The 18,315-nt window shown below is 36.4% G+C and overlaps 1 protein-coding gene across 9 annotated transcripts in view; it reads left to right on the forward strand.

Annotated features, from left to right (window-relative positions):
- Positions 1–18,315, forward strand: part of LRP1B (LDL receptor related protein 1B) — a 687,728-nt gene that overhangs the window by 630,418 nt on the left and 38,995 nt on the right. For 8 of the 9 annotated variants that reach the window (XM_065070313.1, XM_065070311.1, XM_065070314.1 and 5 more), the window contains 6 exons: positions 944–1,167; positions 1,433–1,539; positions 4,740–4,856; positions 8,176–8,349; positions 8,897–9,022; positions 17,512–17,676. In XM_065070313.1, the coding sequence (XP_064926385.1) occupies positions 944–1,167; positions 1,433–1,539; positions 4,740–4,856; positions 8,176–8,349; positions 8,897–9,022; positions 17,512–17,676 (913 nt within the window). Of the gene's footprint in view, positions 1–943; positions 1,168–1,432; positions 1,540–4,739; positions 4,857–8,175; positions 8,354–8,896; positions 9,023–17,511; positions 17,677–18,315 lie in introns of those variants that run through there. The other variant, XM_065070319.1, reaches the window with a different exon arrangement.

Below are 18,315 nucleotides of genomic sequence, written 5' to 3' on the forward strand. Positions count from 1 at the left end.
AAACTATTGTATATGTATTTAGCTCATGCAAGTCTTGCATTTTTCATGAAATGCTAAATTAAGGTAAGAAATAGTTGAGTAGCCCTATTTACAAATTTTAATCCTTTCTGCACACATTACAGTAAAATTTAGTGAAACATTTTCATATACATCTCCTATATGCAATGTGAACTTCTATCCCTAAGACCATTTTTGGGAATCTAGGCCTTAATGATAACTGTGAAATCATAATAGAGATGTCATAGTTTATAATTTTGAACTTGTAATTCGACAAACCTCATATATATGAAGCTGAATATTGGACAAATTCTGGTTTTAATCAGTGATGGAACACAGTAGCAGGTAACAGCATGGGATGAGGAACATTGAAAATTTCCCTACCATTGCATACTAGTATTGGTCAGAATACAGTGGCAATTTTATGTATTTTTCTAAATGCAGTGACTTCATTTATCCTTGGCAGACTGCAGAGCAGCCATAAACATATGGATGGTCTCAAGCACTGTTTTCAATGAGGGCTTTGGGATGGGCCATCATACCAGAGTTCTGTGTATTCTGCATAGAGTATAAGAGCTGTATAATGACTCTTCCTTCTCCTTTCCCTTTTAATTACAGTATGTAACATTTATTTGCTTCATTATCAATAGTTGAAGTAATTCATGCCTAAGTGCCTTTTTTTTAACGTAGGTAACCTTAAGCTTGAGTTTTGAAGCACTGACTTGTTCTTCTACATTGAATAGAACTGTCAGCAAATCACTTAGAGTTTACCACCTACAAGTGGAATTTGTCTTCCTAATGCAGTCTTTTTACATGTTTCACTGTATTACAGGTGAAAGTTACTTAACTCTAAAAAGTCACATCAATGATCTGTGAAGAAACTTGCATAAATCTGCTATGAAAGATCATTTCCGTAAAATCTAACTTGAACATCTGTTCTTTTTAGTGTCCAGAATTCAAAAGACCAAGAGGCATTGCTGTTGATTGGGTTGCTGGGAATATTTACTGGACTGATCATTCCAGGATGCACTGGTTCAGCTACTATACAACTCATTGGACTAGTCTGAGATACTCCATTAATGTAGGTCAATTGAACGGACCAAACTGTACACGACTCCTTACAAGCATGGCAGGAGAACCATATGCAATTGCTGTAAATCCTAAAAAGGGGTGTGTATGTTTCGACATTACTCTATTTCGGTAATTCAAACAAAAATACAAAGTAGAGTAAGAGAAGTAAAATTATATCTACAAATGTCTAACTTTTTCCAAGTCACTTGCTTAACTTTCCTGCTCACTTTATGTGTATGTAAATCAGGATCAGTTATATCCCATCTTTCATGCAGGCTGAAAGCCCCATAAAATTTAATATCCATGAAGTGTTTTGAGGTTCTGTATAGGCATCCAGTTTATGTTTTATGTTTAATACTTTTAGGATGATGTACTGGACAGTTATTGGAGATCGCTCTCACATAGAGGAATCATCTATGGATGGTACTCTGAGAAGGATATTGGTTCAAAAGAATTTACAAAGACCTACAGGTATACAGCTTATCCATTTTTCTTCAGTGCAGATTTGTTGGTGAATTCCAGTTTCTCAGTTTGGAAAACAAATAAAATATGTATTCTGGTTATTCATATGCGGTTACTAAACAAAATTCTTAGTTCTGTTTTCAAATTATACATCTTAATTTGACTTCTGTACAAAGCTTAACATGATTTGACAAAGCAGTACCAAAGGACTATATATAATCAGTTAAAATGTGATTTGTCCAATAACACTGAACAAGCAAAATCAATTAAGGGAACACCAGTTAGTGGTGAGATACATTTATTTTTTTTTTTTTTAAAAACGCATATAAAATCACACAGCCTATTCAAGTTACTTTGCATAATACACTGCAAAATAGTGCAAAACAAGGTTTAGGTATTCAAAGAAGCAACAACTTATTTATCTCAGTATTTTACAGAACTGTTTTGAAGCTTGATAGTACATGTTGAGGTCTTATGAATTACCATTACGACTCCATTGCCAGGATAAAAGTAATTTTTATGACAAAAGAAACTGTAAATCCAGGATGAAATGTGTCTCTCTTAAATAGCAGCATCCTGTCTTGAAACCACAAATGATTTGTTTATGACCCCTTTTCTCATGCAATATTTGATGTTTCTCCAGGCTTACAATGATGATTTGTTACTATTGCATTGCAAATTAGGGGTGGTCCAACTTTGGTATGCTGATCTATTGAAACAGAGGCTTCTTCCAAGAGGATGCTGTCTCAAAATCTGAGTGTCTCAGAATCTGCCACTATTGCAGACACAAGTAATAATATTTTAAGAGGCTGTTAAGTCCCACACTAAGGTGGGCTTATGGTGTTGTGTATGCAGATTTACACTTATCCCTTAGAGGAAACACTCTTTGTTGACATGATTAGATTGAAATACAGCAACTTAAGCAATTATATATGTGGTAAGGAAAGCTTTGAGGAGAGGAAGCTTATGCACCGTAGGTAAGAACAGCAAAGATAATAATAAATACATAGTAAATAGTAAATTAAGTAAGAAGCTTCTGATTATTCAGGCTGAAAGAGAACAGATATCAGAATTATTTCATATTCTTCGCTGAATTTCTTATGTAAAATATGATGGACATACTGAATATACAAATAATTATATTTAGTTCTAATTGCCTGAATTATGCTTTTTTGTCTCTTATTGTCAGTCTGTCTGCCAGGTTTATGTCCTGTTCTGCCAGTCACCACTTCCTTGGTCATTAAAGGGAATTTAAACCCTTTTTTTTCCCCATCAGTATTAGATTATTGAATTAATTGAATTTTATAGGTAATAATGATATAAAACTTAGCTGAAAATGCAAGTATTTACTTGTTCCCTGGCCAGAAGCACAACTGCAAGAGCTTTTCTTAATAAAATTTTCCTTGATATGTTTTATACAGAAAAGTTTCACGTAAACGTTTAACCAGACCTCTGTCTCCTTACAAGGATATGAATCGAATGAAAATTAAGAAAATTAGCAGAATTACCAGTAACAAGAAGGAATTTCCCAAATACCTTGCCACAGTATTGCATTCTCCTTTACGTGCTGCCTGAAAACACTTCTGTGGCATCTTTCTGTGCTTCTCTTCCTTTGCTTCATGCTAGAAAGTAGGCAACTTTGGAGTCTTTTAATTTTTTGCCAGATATTTCGTACAGATCCATGTCTTTGTAGAGCAAATGCAAAAGAAGACTCTGAGCCATTTTTCCTATTTTCTCCCACGTGATGCTTTATGACTGTTCTTTAGATGAAGTGTAAGATTTTACTGAACATCTGTGTTCACTGCTCTTAAATTTATTACTAAATATACCTTTCCTATTTCAAGTAAAGGAGAGTGAGAATTTGAGCATTTGGGCTTGACTTCACAGGATTTGCATACAAATGACTATCACGGGAGGGCTATGTGTATAAAACAAAACCAAGTACCTTTTTTCATTGTGTTATCTCTGATACTACGAAAGATACATTGAGAATGTAATTTATTTATTATTTGATATTTAAATATTCTTATTAAAATGCATATAATTTAAAACTGGAGACTGGGGACTGTTTCTAGAATATTCCCACTTTCAGGCACTACGTAGCACACAAGGTTGACACATTGCGATTATATTTTACCAGAATTCATTCTCTTTAGCTGTATGTCTGCACGCCAGTGTTTCTTTACAGGAAGTTCTTTTTTTTAATGGAGTTGCAAATGTAAACATATTTCACCGGTCTGTGCGTCAGACTTCCTCCACTTCCTCTCATCTATCTGTAGCTGATTAATTTATGACCTTAAGAGGAGAATTTTTTCTGTTATGTGTAATTTCTTTTGATGTATTTTTTTTCTGGCTTACCTACTTACATAAATAGGAAGAAAAATACTTTTTCCCATTCTTATTAAAAACACACCACAACTTCAAAAGCTCAGAATTAAATTATTTTATGGTTCAAATATTTTTTCAGGCTGAAGATTTTGACATGACCTAAAATGTCATATTAATAATTTAATCATCCTCTAGTGAAACATGGACTGCTTGATTTAACTATTTAGTTATTGCCTGCAGGCTGGGTAGTCACGTTATCTGTTTCTTATTTCCATTTATGCTCTTAGTCACTCACTTGTGCTGTCATTTCGTATATATGCAAATATATACGTGTCAGTGTTGCTGTTTAAGTCTTGCAACACTACTTGAAAATAATCTGATTTTTCAATCTGTAATAATTACTACATGTGAAGTATTGATGATGAAAAAAAAAGAACACAGTTCTATTCTTGTGGAAACAGGATGGCTTGGGAAAACTTTCTGAAACCTGAGTGCCCTGTTTTTAACACTTGGTCACGCTGGTGCCACCGCTTAGAGATCTATTGACATAATAGATTTTTTGTTGGTAGAGCAAATTAAGGGATTAGATTCTATATTTAATTCCCACCTGGTATACATCCCAACCTGCTGAGGATAATGGGTTTGAAAAGGTACTGACCTTGGAAGAGTAAGTTTAAGAAAGTGAAAAAACACATTTGCCTCAAGGGGAAGGTTTAAGCAGAATGTTTTATATTTTATTCTCCTTGGTATCCAGTCTTGTGTTTTTGTTGTCACCATATTTTGTGTACACAAGAATAGAGGCAGTATTAAATTGTAGAGTAAAATGAAAATATTCGTTTTCTTCAGGTTTTATATACGTTTGAACTTTATTTTCTTTGTAGGTCTCGTAGTTGATCAGTTCAGTCAGCGCTTGTTCTGGGCGGATTTTGAATTATCTGTTATTGGCAGCGTTCTTTTTGATGGTTCCGATTCAGTTGTGTCGGTGAGCACTAAACAAGGTACGAAGAGCTTTTCAATAGCATGTTTTCTATTTTAGTTTATTTGGCTGAAGCTTCATTATTCAGAGAAACTACATAAGCAAAAAGCAGTGATTATTAACTGATATTCATTGTTTTGTTTGATATTACTTCAGACATTATCTAAACAAACAGATATTTAAGCTTCAAGATAATCTGATAAAGCTGCTTTAGGGGGAACAAAGATTCAGTGATATGTGCAAATCTCCAAGATCATTATCTAATAATTAGCTTAGGTATTATCAAATAACATTGTGATTAATGTTTATGCTTGGCCTTATTTCGACTTACTGAGCAACAGGAGGACCTTGAGTAGTTAGAAATTAGAGCTGTCTGCACAGCACAGGAATTGTATGGCTTCTAGAACAGTTGACCTGAATCATTTCAGGGAAAAATAATGGGTTTGGCTTTCAGGTCAGTAAGTAATCACAGAATTCTGCTAACAGAATGTGAATGAGGAAAGTTCCTTTCATAGGAAAAGATATTGTGGTTAAGCTAACTTTGTTTTTATGGAATTGTGTGTTGGCTCTTTAACAATTTGGTAATATATGTAGCAATTTATGAGATTTGATTAGAAAATAGAGGAAACATTAAATATTTGGAAGCAGGATTTTGTGGGGATTGCTTAATGGGCAGTTGGTAGTGGAGTTTCATCAGGATGATATTGCATCTAGAGCTACTGAGTGTTTTAACCGGTGATCTGGAATTCACCAGGGGGTTCTAGAAGATACTAGGAAATATCTCGCAAAATCCAAATGGAACAGGACCAGATTTAAATAATCTTATTCTGCTTTAAGAGCATTTTATTTCACAACGTGGATCAATATACATAGAAGTAGTCATCTCAAGAAGGATCACTTTGTTGAGTGTAGGGATCTGGCTACAACCTCTTGTAACACTGAACTGTACCGAGCAGACGCCTGACCAAAAATTATAGAAAACAGTAATTCCTCGTTGTAACTTTGCTTGCACTTCCTTTGCTTATAGTATTTTGTGGTGTCTAGATTGTAATGTATCACAAAATACATACTTAGTGCTTGTGCCTGTGGCTGGTATGAAAACTGACAGTATCCTAGATGGTGTTTTTATGTGTCTCAATAGTCATTTGTATTTTAAGAATAAATGTGAGGTTATTCTTCAAGGGGAAAAAAGACACAGCAGTGCTACAGAATAGCAGGCATGTAAGTTGATGACTTTCAAAAAATTTGACAGCGTGGAAAGGCTATACTACATTGTGCCAAACCAAGCACATTTGGGGTTTATAAATGGAAGAGCAGAATGGAAAGACTTTTTTGCCTTCATACTTAGCATTTAATACTGAAATACAAGATCAGTAAAGCGATGTCAGCTTTTGTCTCCTGTTGACATTTTTAGTAACTACGGAAAAATTAGAGAAATAGGATCAAAGGAAGATTGGGGGAGTTTAGAAATTACTTTGCAATGAGACTAAGACTTCAACCCATGTAATTAAACAAGCATAAAATAACAAATTAGAAATCATAAATGTTTTTATTGAAATAAAATACTGAGTACCAAGTATTGATTGAGTGAGAATACAGTAGGAACAAATAAATGCTGATAACTGAAAACATTTTTACAGTAAATGGGGATCATAGTAGAAACACAGTATCACAGGATCGTAAGTTCTGTTTCTTTATGGCTTCAAATCAAGAAGAGATGCATCTCTGTCGAAGAAGTTTGAGTAAGAAGGTATCACCATGTTACATGGTAGCTCATGGCCTGGATTGGTGTACTTTGTGATGGATGAAGAACTGGCTGGAGGGCTGGGCCCAAAGAGTTGTGGTGAACGGAACCAAATCCAGTTGGTGGCCAGTCACGAGTTGTGTTCCCCAGGGCTCAGTATTGGGGCCAGTTCTGTTTAATCTCTTTATCAAACATCTGGATGACGGGGTTAAGCGCAGCCTTAGTCAGTTTGCAGATGACACCAAATTGGGTGGGAGTGCTGATCTGCTGGAGGGTAGGGTGGCAATACAGAGGGAACTAGACCGGCTGGATCGTTGGGCTGAGGCCAGTTGTATGAGGTTCAACAAGGCCAAGTGCCGGGTGCTGTGCTTTGGTCATAACAACCCAACGCAATGCTACAGACTTGGGGAAGAGTGGCTGGAAAGCTGGTGGCAGACAAGAATGTGGGGGCTTGTATCAGAACTAGTGTGGCCGGCAGGACTAGAGAAGTGATTGTGCCACTGTACTCGGCTCTGGTAAGGCCGCATCTTCAATTCTGTGTTCAGTTTTGGGCCGCTTATCATAAGAAGGACATTGAAATACTTAAAGAGTGCAGAGGAGGCGACGAAGTTGGTGAGGAGTCTGGAGCACAAGTGCGATGAGCAGCAGTTTTTGGAACTGGGGGGTTCAGCCTGGAGAACAGGAGGCTGAGGAGAGACCTTATCACTGTCTACAACTGCCTGAAAGGAGGTTGGAGCGTGGAGGGTGTTGGTCTCTTCTCCCAAGTAGCAAGTTATAGGACAAGAGAAAATGACCTCAAGTTACACCAAGGGAGGTTTAGATTGGATTTTAGGAAAAAACTCTTAACAGAAAGGGTTGTCAGGCATTGTAACAGGCTGCCCATGGAAGTGGTGGAGTCACCATCCCTGGTGGTGTTTAAAAGGTATGTAGACGAGGTTCTTAGGGACATGATTTAGTGCCAGAGTTAGGTTACGGTTGGACTGGATGATCCTGAGGATCTCTTCCAACCAAAATGGTTCTATGGGTAAATATGTGAAATTCGACAGCCAGTTGTGCGTAGGAAATCCAAGTATGTGATCTAATCAACAGCTTTTAAAAATTAGGAATTGGTAGAGGCTCAGTGTTTTGTCATGAATTAAAATAAGTATAGTATAAAAACTAGCATTTCAAATGTGTTAAGGAACTGAAGAAATGTTTTGGCAAAATAGTTTCTTTATGCTCAGCAAAATAATCTGTTTCTTCTTTGTCTCATACTTATACTTACTACATACAGCACTACAGTGCTGTACCTACGTATTTTCTGATTAGCTAGTTTTTACTTTGGGTTTTCCCTAATTTTCAATATTCAACCAGTTTCTGAGGCTGCATTGTGTGGAAAGCTAATACTAGGCTTGAGATTTTAATTGCTTGTAGTAGGGAAGAGTTCCTGTTAAGAAGGTGCTTTTTAAAAGTTGGTCTTTGTGGTTATGAAACAGTCTCAACAATAATGTCTTTACGTGGTAATTGCAGTAATGCAGTGGAAGTGGTTATTTTCAAAAGTTGTTTATTATTTGAAAATGAATATATGTTTGTGTTTATTCATTCCTTTTTATTTAAGGTCTACTACATCCACATAGAATTGACGTTTTTGAGGATTACATATACGGAGCAGGTCCCAAAAATGGTGCATTTAGAGTACACAAATTTGGCAGGAGCCTTGTAGAATATCTAAGTGTGGATGTTGATAAAGCAAAAAGTGCCTTGGTTTTTCACCGCTACAAACAAATGGACTGTGAGTAAGCATAATTACTTTAAATTCAATATTGAAGAAGTTCACCTCGGCGCGGGGAAGGGCGGGCGGGAAGAAGTAACCAAGTTGTATACATATAAAACAGAGCCTGATGGTACAAACTGAAAATAGATCTAGTCATATTTCTTTATAAAAGTTTAATTTAGAATTTTTGGTACCTTTTATCTCATTTGAAAGGACATTAAACAATTGATTGCCTTGTGTACCCACACTGTAAATGAAGCATGAAAAAGGTGGATGAGACCTGAATACGAATAGCTTTAGCCACAGCCAGATGAGTTTTTTTACTGCACATTACCAATACATTTTTTTCTAACTGGAATAAATTCTGTCCTGGTGTGAGTCTTGCACTGCCATTTGAGTGAGTGTGTTCACTGACTTCAGACTTTTGATATCCAGGAAACTGGAATTATATCAGAATTTTTATATTTTATTATTTTCCCAGTCCTAGAATACAGTGTTATTTAAAAAAAAATAAAAAATAAAAATTTAAGAAATAATATTTTAAATATTTTGTCTTTTTAAACAGTGCCTAATCCATGCTTGGACCTGACATGTGAATTCATTTGTTTACTCAACCCTTTTGGTGCAACATGTGCTTGTCCAGAAGGAAAATCATTGGTGAATGGAACATGCATTGATCAAAGCCTCTTGGGTAGGTATTGAAAACCCTGTGAGAACTAGAAATAAGCAACTGGTCAGTTTTTGTCATCAGAAGAGGCTTGGCTGTCTGCGAGTCAAGAAGTCAGCAGGATGACCATGAGCCAGCACTGTGCCCTTGTGGCCAAGAGGGCCAATGGCATCCTGGGGTGGATTAGAAGGGGGGTGGTTAGTAGGTCACAGAGGTTCTCCTGCCCCTTTACTCTGCCCTGGTGAGACCACACCTGGAATATTGTGTCCAGTTGTGGCCCCTCAGGGGCCACAGGGAACTGCTGGAGAGAGTCCAGCGCAGGGCAACAAAGATGATTAAGGGAGTGGAGCATCTCCCAGTGAGGAAAGACTGAAGGAGCTGGGTCTCTTTAGTTTGGAGAAGAGGAGACTGAGAGGTGACCTTATTAATGTTTACAAATATACAAAGGGTGAGTGTCAGGAGGATGGAGCCAGGCTTTTCTTGGAGACAACCAACAGTAGGAAGGACAAGGGGTAATGGGTTTGAGCTGGAACATAAGAGGTTCCACTTAAACTTGAAAAGAAACTTCATCTCAGTGATGGTGGCAGAGCCTGGCCCAGGCTGCCCAGGGAGGTTGTGGAGTCTCCTACTCTGGAGGCATTCCAACCCGCCTGGACACCTTCCTGTGTAACCTCATCTGGGTGTTCCTGCTCCAACAGGGGGATTGGACTGGATGAGCTTTCAAGGTCCCTTCCAATCCCTAGCATTCTATGATTCTATGAAGTTTGTGATGTTGTTCAATATACATATTATTTATCTAAAATGGAAACAAAATATGAAGAAGCAAAATCCCTGATTCAATAAAACCTGTTTATATTCATCAGAATGAAAAATGAGCTCTCAGCTGAACTGATATGAGATGATATTTAAAAGCAAATGTGTATACATATTGACCAAAAGAAGTTTGAAAAGCTCTGAAGTGTTTTGGATTCCAGATTAAAGAGAGAGAAATAACCTTAAAAACCACCAAGAAACACCTCTGCTTAGACTGCAGCAATAGTCAAAAGGCAGTAAGTGCAACACAGCAAATAATAATTACTTTGAAATAACAGGCCAAAAGGAAAAAAACAGCTGAAATATTTTTATCTAAAATTATATCTTTCAGTAACATAATGACTAATATCAAGGCACAGTAGCTCTTTCACCTTGAAGTTCTTGGCTGTACTTTAGAAAATTATTAGTACTCTAAAACTTGCCTCTCTAATTGAGGCCAGACAGCTGGAAAGAAAGCTTGAATTTTAAAAGGTTCTAGAAATCAGAATAGATTTTCATATGTGTATGAGAAGTCGGAATGTATTAAGATAGTTTTCCAAATGTTTAATTCCAGACTCAGAAATCTGAGTTACGCGTATTTTGGTGAGATCCTCAGTACTTAAAAGCTCAGTTTAGCCATTAAATTAATTTACCTGAAATGTCATCATTCTGTGGAGAAAATCTCACCTGTTTATGCTGCCTAGTCCTTAAAAATTGAATTAATACAACTCTGGTTTAGTGCTATATGATGTGGTATTAATAAAGCTGTCCTGTCTAGTAGTATTTCTTTTTCTGTATTAAGAAATCTAAGAAAAAATTAGAGAGTAAAACAGTGTTAGAAAACTTGTGCTAGATAACAAACCCATTCATGTTTTTTGCTTACGTAGGAGTACTTTTTATGCAGTGCATTTACAGCACCAACTTTTATATGTACTACACTATGCTCTAGCAACAAAACAGCAAATGAATGCTTTCTTACTCTACCCCCTCAGTGTGTATTTGTATAATAGTTATACAACTATAAAGTAGTTTACAGCTGTTTTACATCAGTTTTCACTGTTAGGGGTGAAGTGATGACACTGAACCAGATGTAATAAAAAGAGTGGTGTACTCTGTAAGGTTTGTGACTCTTGAGAGAAATCAGAATAAATGCCCTTTGTCTTCAGAGATCATCTCATCTCCCTCCCTGACCACTGAGTGTCAGCTCTGCGTTCATCTCAGATGGGTCCTTGGCTGCCCGGCTACCTCAGACTTGGCATCAGGAGCCAGAAATGCAGCAATACCTTTACAAGATTTTCTGCTGATACAGTGCCACCTAAAAATTATTTCAAATGACCCATAGTTACTACTTCTGTGTTGAAGAAAGGACAAGTAAAATAATACTGTTTTTCACTGGTGACTGGTTGTAAGTTGAACCTGTAATTTCAGTAATGCCACAGTTTTATTAGTGGGGGAGAGTTTTCAGGAAAGCATGTTTTTATTAGAGAAAGATCTGAAGAGGCTTTAAAGTTATTTCACTGCTGGTTGTAAATTTTTATGAATAGACAAAAAATGCCTAGAGAAGTATTTTTAACATATTAATTATTTTCAGTATCTTTCCACAACCACAGTATCTGTTATGCCTTTTTAAAGGGCTGCTGAATAAGTGTTTCTTAACTTGAAACATAACTGTAATCAGAAAACTATGTCTAGCAATAGGCTTTTTTTGTACTTTTTTTTTTTTCTTGTATGTTATTTTTGTAATAGTAGATTGCAGGTTTTGTAGCATCACGGGTTATAAATTATTAATCAAAACAAGTGTCAGTATCATAGCATACTGACAAGTTTAGGTTTTTATACTATTTTGACTTTTTAAATAAAGTATGAAATGGAAGTTAAATGTTTGCCTGATGCTGACACTGCACTTAGGCTTCCAAGGATCATCCAAGATTCCTGGAAAGCTCAGAGTTGACCTGAAGATCAACATCTTGAATTAATACAGGTTAATAACTCATGGCCGTCTGACTATCCACTTGCTCTTAATAGGTCACTAAGAGGCAGCAAACAAAGACATTATGTAGATTATCAATAAATATCTTTTCTTGTTGGAAGTCAAGTTCTAAACCAGGTTCTTTTCCTTTAGGAAGTTATACGTTTTTTTTTTTTTCTAATTAAGAGCTAGAAAATTAAAATGAAATGCACTGCATGCATTCAACTTGTTTAAATCTAGCATTGTCTTCAATGTCTCAGGGCATTTTTGGCGTAGTTATGGATGTCAGTAACCTCAAACAGCAATTCCTGCCTTATGTAACTGTCAAAACCTATATATTGTGGTAGGTTGGCCTGACATTAATCCAAAGGGAGGTTATATAGTCAGATTTTCTTTGTTGGTATGCAATAAAATTCTGATTCAAAGTCAGTTGAAATATTCCTGTTGATTTTGGTTGTCTTCTGGTTTGTCCCTAAAAGAATGAAATTCAGAAGACTTGAATGCTAGACAAGAGTGTGAAACGCTTTTTAACTGATGTATTCTTTTGGGTTTGTTACTGGTTTGATCACAGCGCAGTAGTTGTACAGTATATAGGTTATGGTGATTTATGTAGATTATATTTTATATGTTCAAAAATACACTGCCACTAATGTACAGATCTTGAAATGCAACTTTTAAAATCTATTTTTAACAGACATCATTAAAGTAGCAACAGAAGTGAGGTGTGCTGTTTGTTTTATACTTGCATGGTAACTATTTCAAGTGATGTACGTGGTCTTTAGTTTCACAAATTGTGGTAATTGTGTAATTGTGGATATCAAGTAATTGTGGATATCAAATAGTAATTGTGGATATCAAGAACTAGTGTGAGTAAACTGTTCTTTTTGAATAATATATAATTTAAATTATAATATTAAAGAGTAGTATATTGAGTATTCATAATACTCTTTAGTGTCTTTAAGTATTTTGGGTCTTTTAAAATGTATTTAGGAGCCTAGTGGTAGATTTCCATGGTTTGGCAGAGTCAAAATGGGACAAGCATCTCCAGTTCTCGTCCGTCATGAATGGTGCCCCCAGGAGAGCCTGTGTTTGAAGATTGTATTTTGATACCACCTGTGTCTCTAATAGTTGTGAAAAATGCCTTCCAAAAAATAATTGTTATTTTCAACATTATTATTATATTCTTCATTTTGGTAGTTTTTTGCATGACTATTGCAAAGGCACCTTGTACAATTGCTTATTCATCAATATACCTTAAGGTTGGTGACTGGGAAATAATCTCTGTCCTGCTCTTTTTCTTGTGACTATATCCCAAAATAGGCTCAGGTTCTGGCTCATTGGATTGTTGGAGATCTTGAAATTCTGCATAATACTGCTACTGGCTTGATTCATTCAATTGATTTTTCTTCTAAGTCCTGTGTGAGGAATTCTAAATTTTGAATCCTCCGTGGTTTTCTGTAAGACTGAATCCAGATTGCTTCAGACAGCTGCTTCATCAGAATCTCAGACAACTGATGAGAAACAGCTTTTGGGTTTGATTTGGCTTTTTCAAGCCGAAGTTACAACAACATATGTGTGTCATGTCATTCAGAATGTTTTTATAACAACATGAAAGCGAGCTCCTGTGTGTTCTTAGATAAGCTTCCATCTCATTTCTCCCTGGATGACTATGATTGACAGACACTAGTTCTCTTGTGGTTTATTTATTGCCTATGGCAGGCCTGACGTTTTCTGTTTAGAAACTACTCTTTAGTTTTCAAACTGGTAGAATACCACTTCATTTTCCTAAAAGAGACCACTGGATTTGCATCTATTAGTTTTATTGTATCTAATTGTCTGTAGCACAATGAAGCTAAAAACATACAAAGAGGATGAAAATACAGAGACTTGCACTGGAGGAAGACAGTGTATACCACAGCTGAATGAGCAAGAGTAATGAACAATTCCAAGAGTTCCATATTCTGGAGCTGCACATTTATCACTTTCATTTTAAGAAGGGAATATTTGTGCTCTCTTGGCTGGATGAAAAGCCTGAGAAAAATGACAAAGACTCAGATCTGACGTCGCTTCTGAACAGAGATGAAACATTTAATTTATCATGGTGTTTTCCTTCAGCACATTTCTGTGGGGACGTGCCTGCTGCACACAAATATTACAGGCAGAGCAAGTGCTTTGGCTGGGGATGTGGAAGTTAATCCCTGTATACCTGTGTTTCACCCACAAATTCTACCTCAGGGAGCTATGGCAGTTCAGCCCATGGTGTGTTCTTGGGGTTTGTCCTGCTCTCAGTCTTTTTAGATATGAAATAGAACAGGGATCACACAGAATGTGCTTCTGGTTTGAAAAGTAGTCTTTTGTTTACCGCAGTATCTTCTGTATTTGCAAAGGGTTACCATTGGGACTGGTGTTTACTGGAACAGAAGAAAATGGGTTATGTTATAGCAGGTGTCAGGTTTTTTTCCCACTGTGCATCCTTTTCTTAGCCTTTCTCTTCCATTTAAAATTGTAAAGCAAGCAGATTTAAAAAGAAAAAAAAATGAGAAGGGAAAACCAAGATGATGATTTTACAGCATGCAGTCAAAATTTGGGGATTACATTTTGTTTTGATACATTTCAGCAAATGGAAAACTGGCAGATAGTAAGACCCTTGTCTGAAGGGGCAGGAAGACTTATACAACCTTACCAGAAGATTAGAACTCTGCACTCTGTCTTTAATATGAGCATTCAACTCTGTAAAGAATCGGCTACACCAAGAATACCTTTCTGCCCCATGAGATGAGTATATTCCACTGTGGGGAGTGAACTGTTCTTTTCCCAAAGAATGTGTGTAGCTCGTTAACTTTGTGCTCCGTAGCGTCATCTCTCCATTTAACTGCCTAGTCCAGAAATCAGCGGATATTTCAAAGGGGGAAAAATAGCAAAAAGTTGTGTTTTTATCAAGAAATAAAGGGTTGTTCTAGAAATGCCCATGTGAGATATGTGTGTGATTGAGGGAGAGGGATAGGATGCGAAAGAAATGAACGAGTGAAGGAAAAATACCAGTAGAGTTCACAAAGCTTTGTTTTGCTGCTTTATCAGTGTTTCTTCTGTGTTAGATATTCCTTCTACTTTCAGGTAAAGGAAAGAGTAAAAGATGGAGCAAATAAGCCGTAAGTGTATTAATGTTTCTGTCAAACAGTCAAGCCTGAAAGAAAAACATAAGAAAAACTGCAAAGCAAAGTTATTTGATGCTTTATTGAATATATATTAATATTGAAATAGACAAGTCAAGGCAGCAGAAGACTAAATAACCAGGCTAGGAGAGAATATATAAAATTACATGACCTGTAACCCTTTCCTTTCTTTCATGTTAGAGAGAGCCAGTATCTAGACTAGAAGAAGTATAACAAGTGAAATTATTTACTTCTGTCATTTCAGAAGCAAAAAGAGCAGCTGAGAGGTCTTTGAGGGCGAGTTCCAGCAAGCTCAGAGCACTATTGAATTGACTCCAGATAGAAACTTTTCTGGCTTTTTTTTTAAACTTTGTTCCAATAGTGGATACTTACTGGAGCTGTTCCCAGCTGTTCTTTCAGAGGTCTTTATTCAGTAATTTGAATGCATAGTGTTCACCTTTTTATAACAATTCTTCTTTGTTTCTCTTCTGTGTTCTTTTTCTTCCTGTCTTCTCCTATGGGACCGTTCTGCTCCTGTCTCCCACACAAAGGCGTCTGATCCTCTTTTGTACTCAGTTGATGTGAATCAGCAGAAGTAATTTGAATCTAGTGTTTACCTTCAGACAACAAAGCAGCAACATTAAAACACCTATATTGTTAAAGTCTCACGTGGTATTTTAAAACTGCCTTATCCGTTACATCTTTGAATCCTATTTCTTAGCTTATTTGAAGTCCAAAATTGTTGTAGTAACTTTTCTCTGTTTCATATTGGTGGTGAAACTCCTGAATTTAAAATGTTTTATGGAGAAAAAAAATCAGTTTGGATATTAATAATCCTATGATGATACAAAATATTACAAATGTTTGGGTTTTTTTGTCAGGAACCTTGCATTTTAAAAGTATAAGTCATGAGTGTTCCAGTCTTTGAAAGCCAATTAGATTAGAAAATCATTACTATGGGCAATTTTTGGATCAGTGTATTTTCTTGAAAATACAAAGGCAGGTATTTCTTGGTGTGGTTAGGGTAACATCCAAGTTTGTAGTTCATGTTTTATAGTTCTAAATATGCCTTTCAATACTCTATTTTTCTCTTGGATTCATAGTCTGTCTTAATTTCCATATTTTCTTTTCAAATTTTATAACTTCTGAGTAACTGCTCTAGGAGAGAAACATAACATGTTCTTAATGTGTCATCAGAAAGGTTCATAAAAATGAGCACTTGTCTGTACTTCAGTGTTATGTATTCTGTTTTAACTAGTTCTGCTCTCAAAACTCATGACTAATGATAAGTAAAACAGATAAGCAAAACAAAAATAGACCTTCTCCCCAATAAGATATGCTACTTTATTCCTTTAAACAACTTCTATAATGAGCAACTGAAGAATGGTTCATGGAACATCAAAGGATTTAATGAACCACCCAAATAAATAAAACACTGAGGCATCCTCAAACTCCCAAATACAAAGAAGCTTTGTTACAGCAGATGGATGTATCCAGGGTGGATACCAAAAAATTAAACGCATGTGGTATTTCATATTTTTATTGTTAAACGCTCAAAATAATTCCGCCAGAATAACTTATAGGTTCATTGTCTAGTTTTAGCTTAATTTGAGAGAGATGCAATTGCCTGATAGATGATCAGTTCCCAGATGTTGTATTTAAATAGGTTCGGTCCCAGGTTATATGTCAGCACCAGCTCAAGAGGAGCGGGCATGGGCAGGAAAGACTCAGGTGCATCCAAAGAAAAGGCTGCTGCAGAAGCACAGGTTATTAGTGAACTATGCAGAGTCTGTGCTGGAGCTAGAGGATATCCACCATTCCTAAATTCTGCACTAATAACGCAATGGATTTCTTTAAACATCAAAACAAAGGTGTTGACGTGCCTGTGTCAGTGTTAGACCTCAGTAGGACAAACAGGGACATTAACTCTTTTTCATTAGCTGTTTAACTAAAACAGATTAATCCAGCAAAGCTTCTGCAGCTGGTGGATATATTATTGAAGAATTCTCAGGGTTTGTGGTAACCCTTTTCTTAAAAGCCATGTAAGTTCAAATGCTGGATTAGTTAGGCAGCAGGTCTGGCTTTGCAGGATTGGTTTTGGTATGTGAAAAATGAAAGGTCTTATTGCTGAAAGCACGCGTTTGGGCTGGAAAGATGCTACTCTGTTTCTTTAGGATTACAGTCATCTGGATGTTTGAGCATTGTATGTGTGCTACTCTAGAATCAATTTCTTGTTGGTCTCATTGAATGATTTTATATCTCGTTCACTGATATGAATAGAGATTTATTTTTCAAAGTATTTCCAAGACAGAAAAGCAAAACAACTTTATAGAAAGACTGAATCTGGCTTAATCAGAATTGGTGTCACCTCGTACCTCACTAAGACAGTGGCACTACTGCCATAAGCATTTGGTGAATGCAGCGCAGTGGGTACTGTGGAAACAGAAGTCCTGGTTTACTTTTTCTATTTTGAAGAGTGATTTTTTTTTCCTCCTCATTGATGGGCATCTGTGGTTCTATTTAAGATGCAAGGTTCTCTTTTGCCAGTTACATGAAATGGGATTGTTAAAACTGGCTCTGTGTGTGTGTTCTTGCTGCAGATGATACCTGTAAATTAACCTGTGAAAATGGAGGAAAGTGCATTATAAATGAGAAGGGGGATCCCCGATGTCACTGCTGGCCAAGTTACTCTGGTGAAAGGTGTGAAAAGAACCATTGCTACAATTACTGCCAGAATGGAGGAACCTGTGGAGCCTCTCTCCTTGGTAAATATTTCTGAGCAGCTGTATCCTGCCTTAATTTCAATGTTTCTGTTTATTCCTTGTTTTCGATATTTTGTTCTCCTTGTAACTTACTTGCTTTGTCCACACTATGTGCAATATAGCAGTATAAACCATACATATACTTTAAAGTGCTTTTCATCCATGTGCCTTTGTGTTTCAGCAGAATGAAGCTGCATCCCACAAAAGGTAGCATGGGAGCTGGTATTCAGTATAAAGACGCATGTATAGAGATGTAGAAATAGAATTCTAAAGCGTAAGATCCAGTCAAACTGCATCTGGAAGAACACCAGACATCTTGCTTTCTCTTTATCTCACTTCTCCCTTTAAATTTTTAGGTGGTGTGACCTCAGTCTTTTACCTTTGTCTTACTGGAATTCACGAAGTAGGCATTTTACTTATCTGATTCTCAGGAAGATTTGGTTGACCAGAATTAAGATCCTTTGTTTTTGTGAAGGAATTTGAAATCACTTCTCTCATCTTGAGGAATATTTTCCTGTCAAAATGCAGGTGTTTGGGAGTTGGAAAAAATGTGATAATACTCTAAAATTTAGTAGTTATGTGAGAAAGGAGAAGTTGAATTATATTTTCTGCTCCAAGGAATATTTAACTATTTGATTCAAA

Source organism: Columba livia, chromosome 7 (assembly GCF_036013475.1).
Source record: "Columba livia isolate bColLiv1 breed racing homer chromosome 7, bColLiv1.pat.W.v2, whole genome shotgun sequence".
NCBI lineage: Eukaryota > Metazoa > Chordata > Aves > Columbiformes > Columbidae > Columba > Columba livia.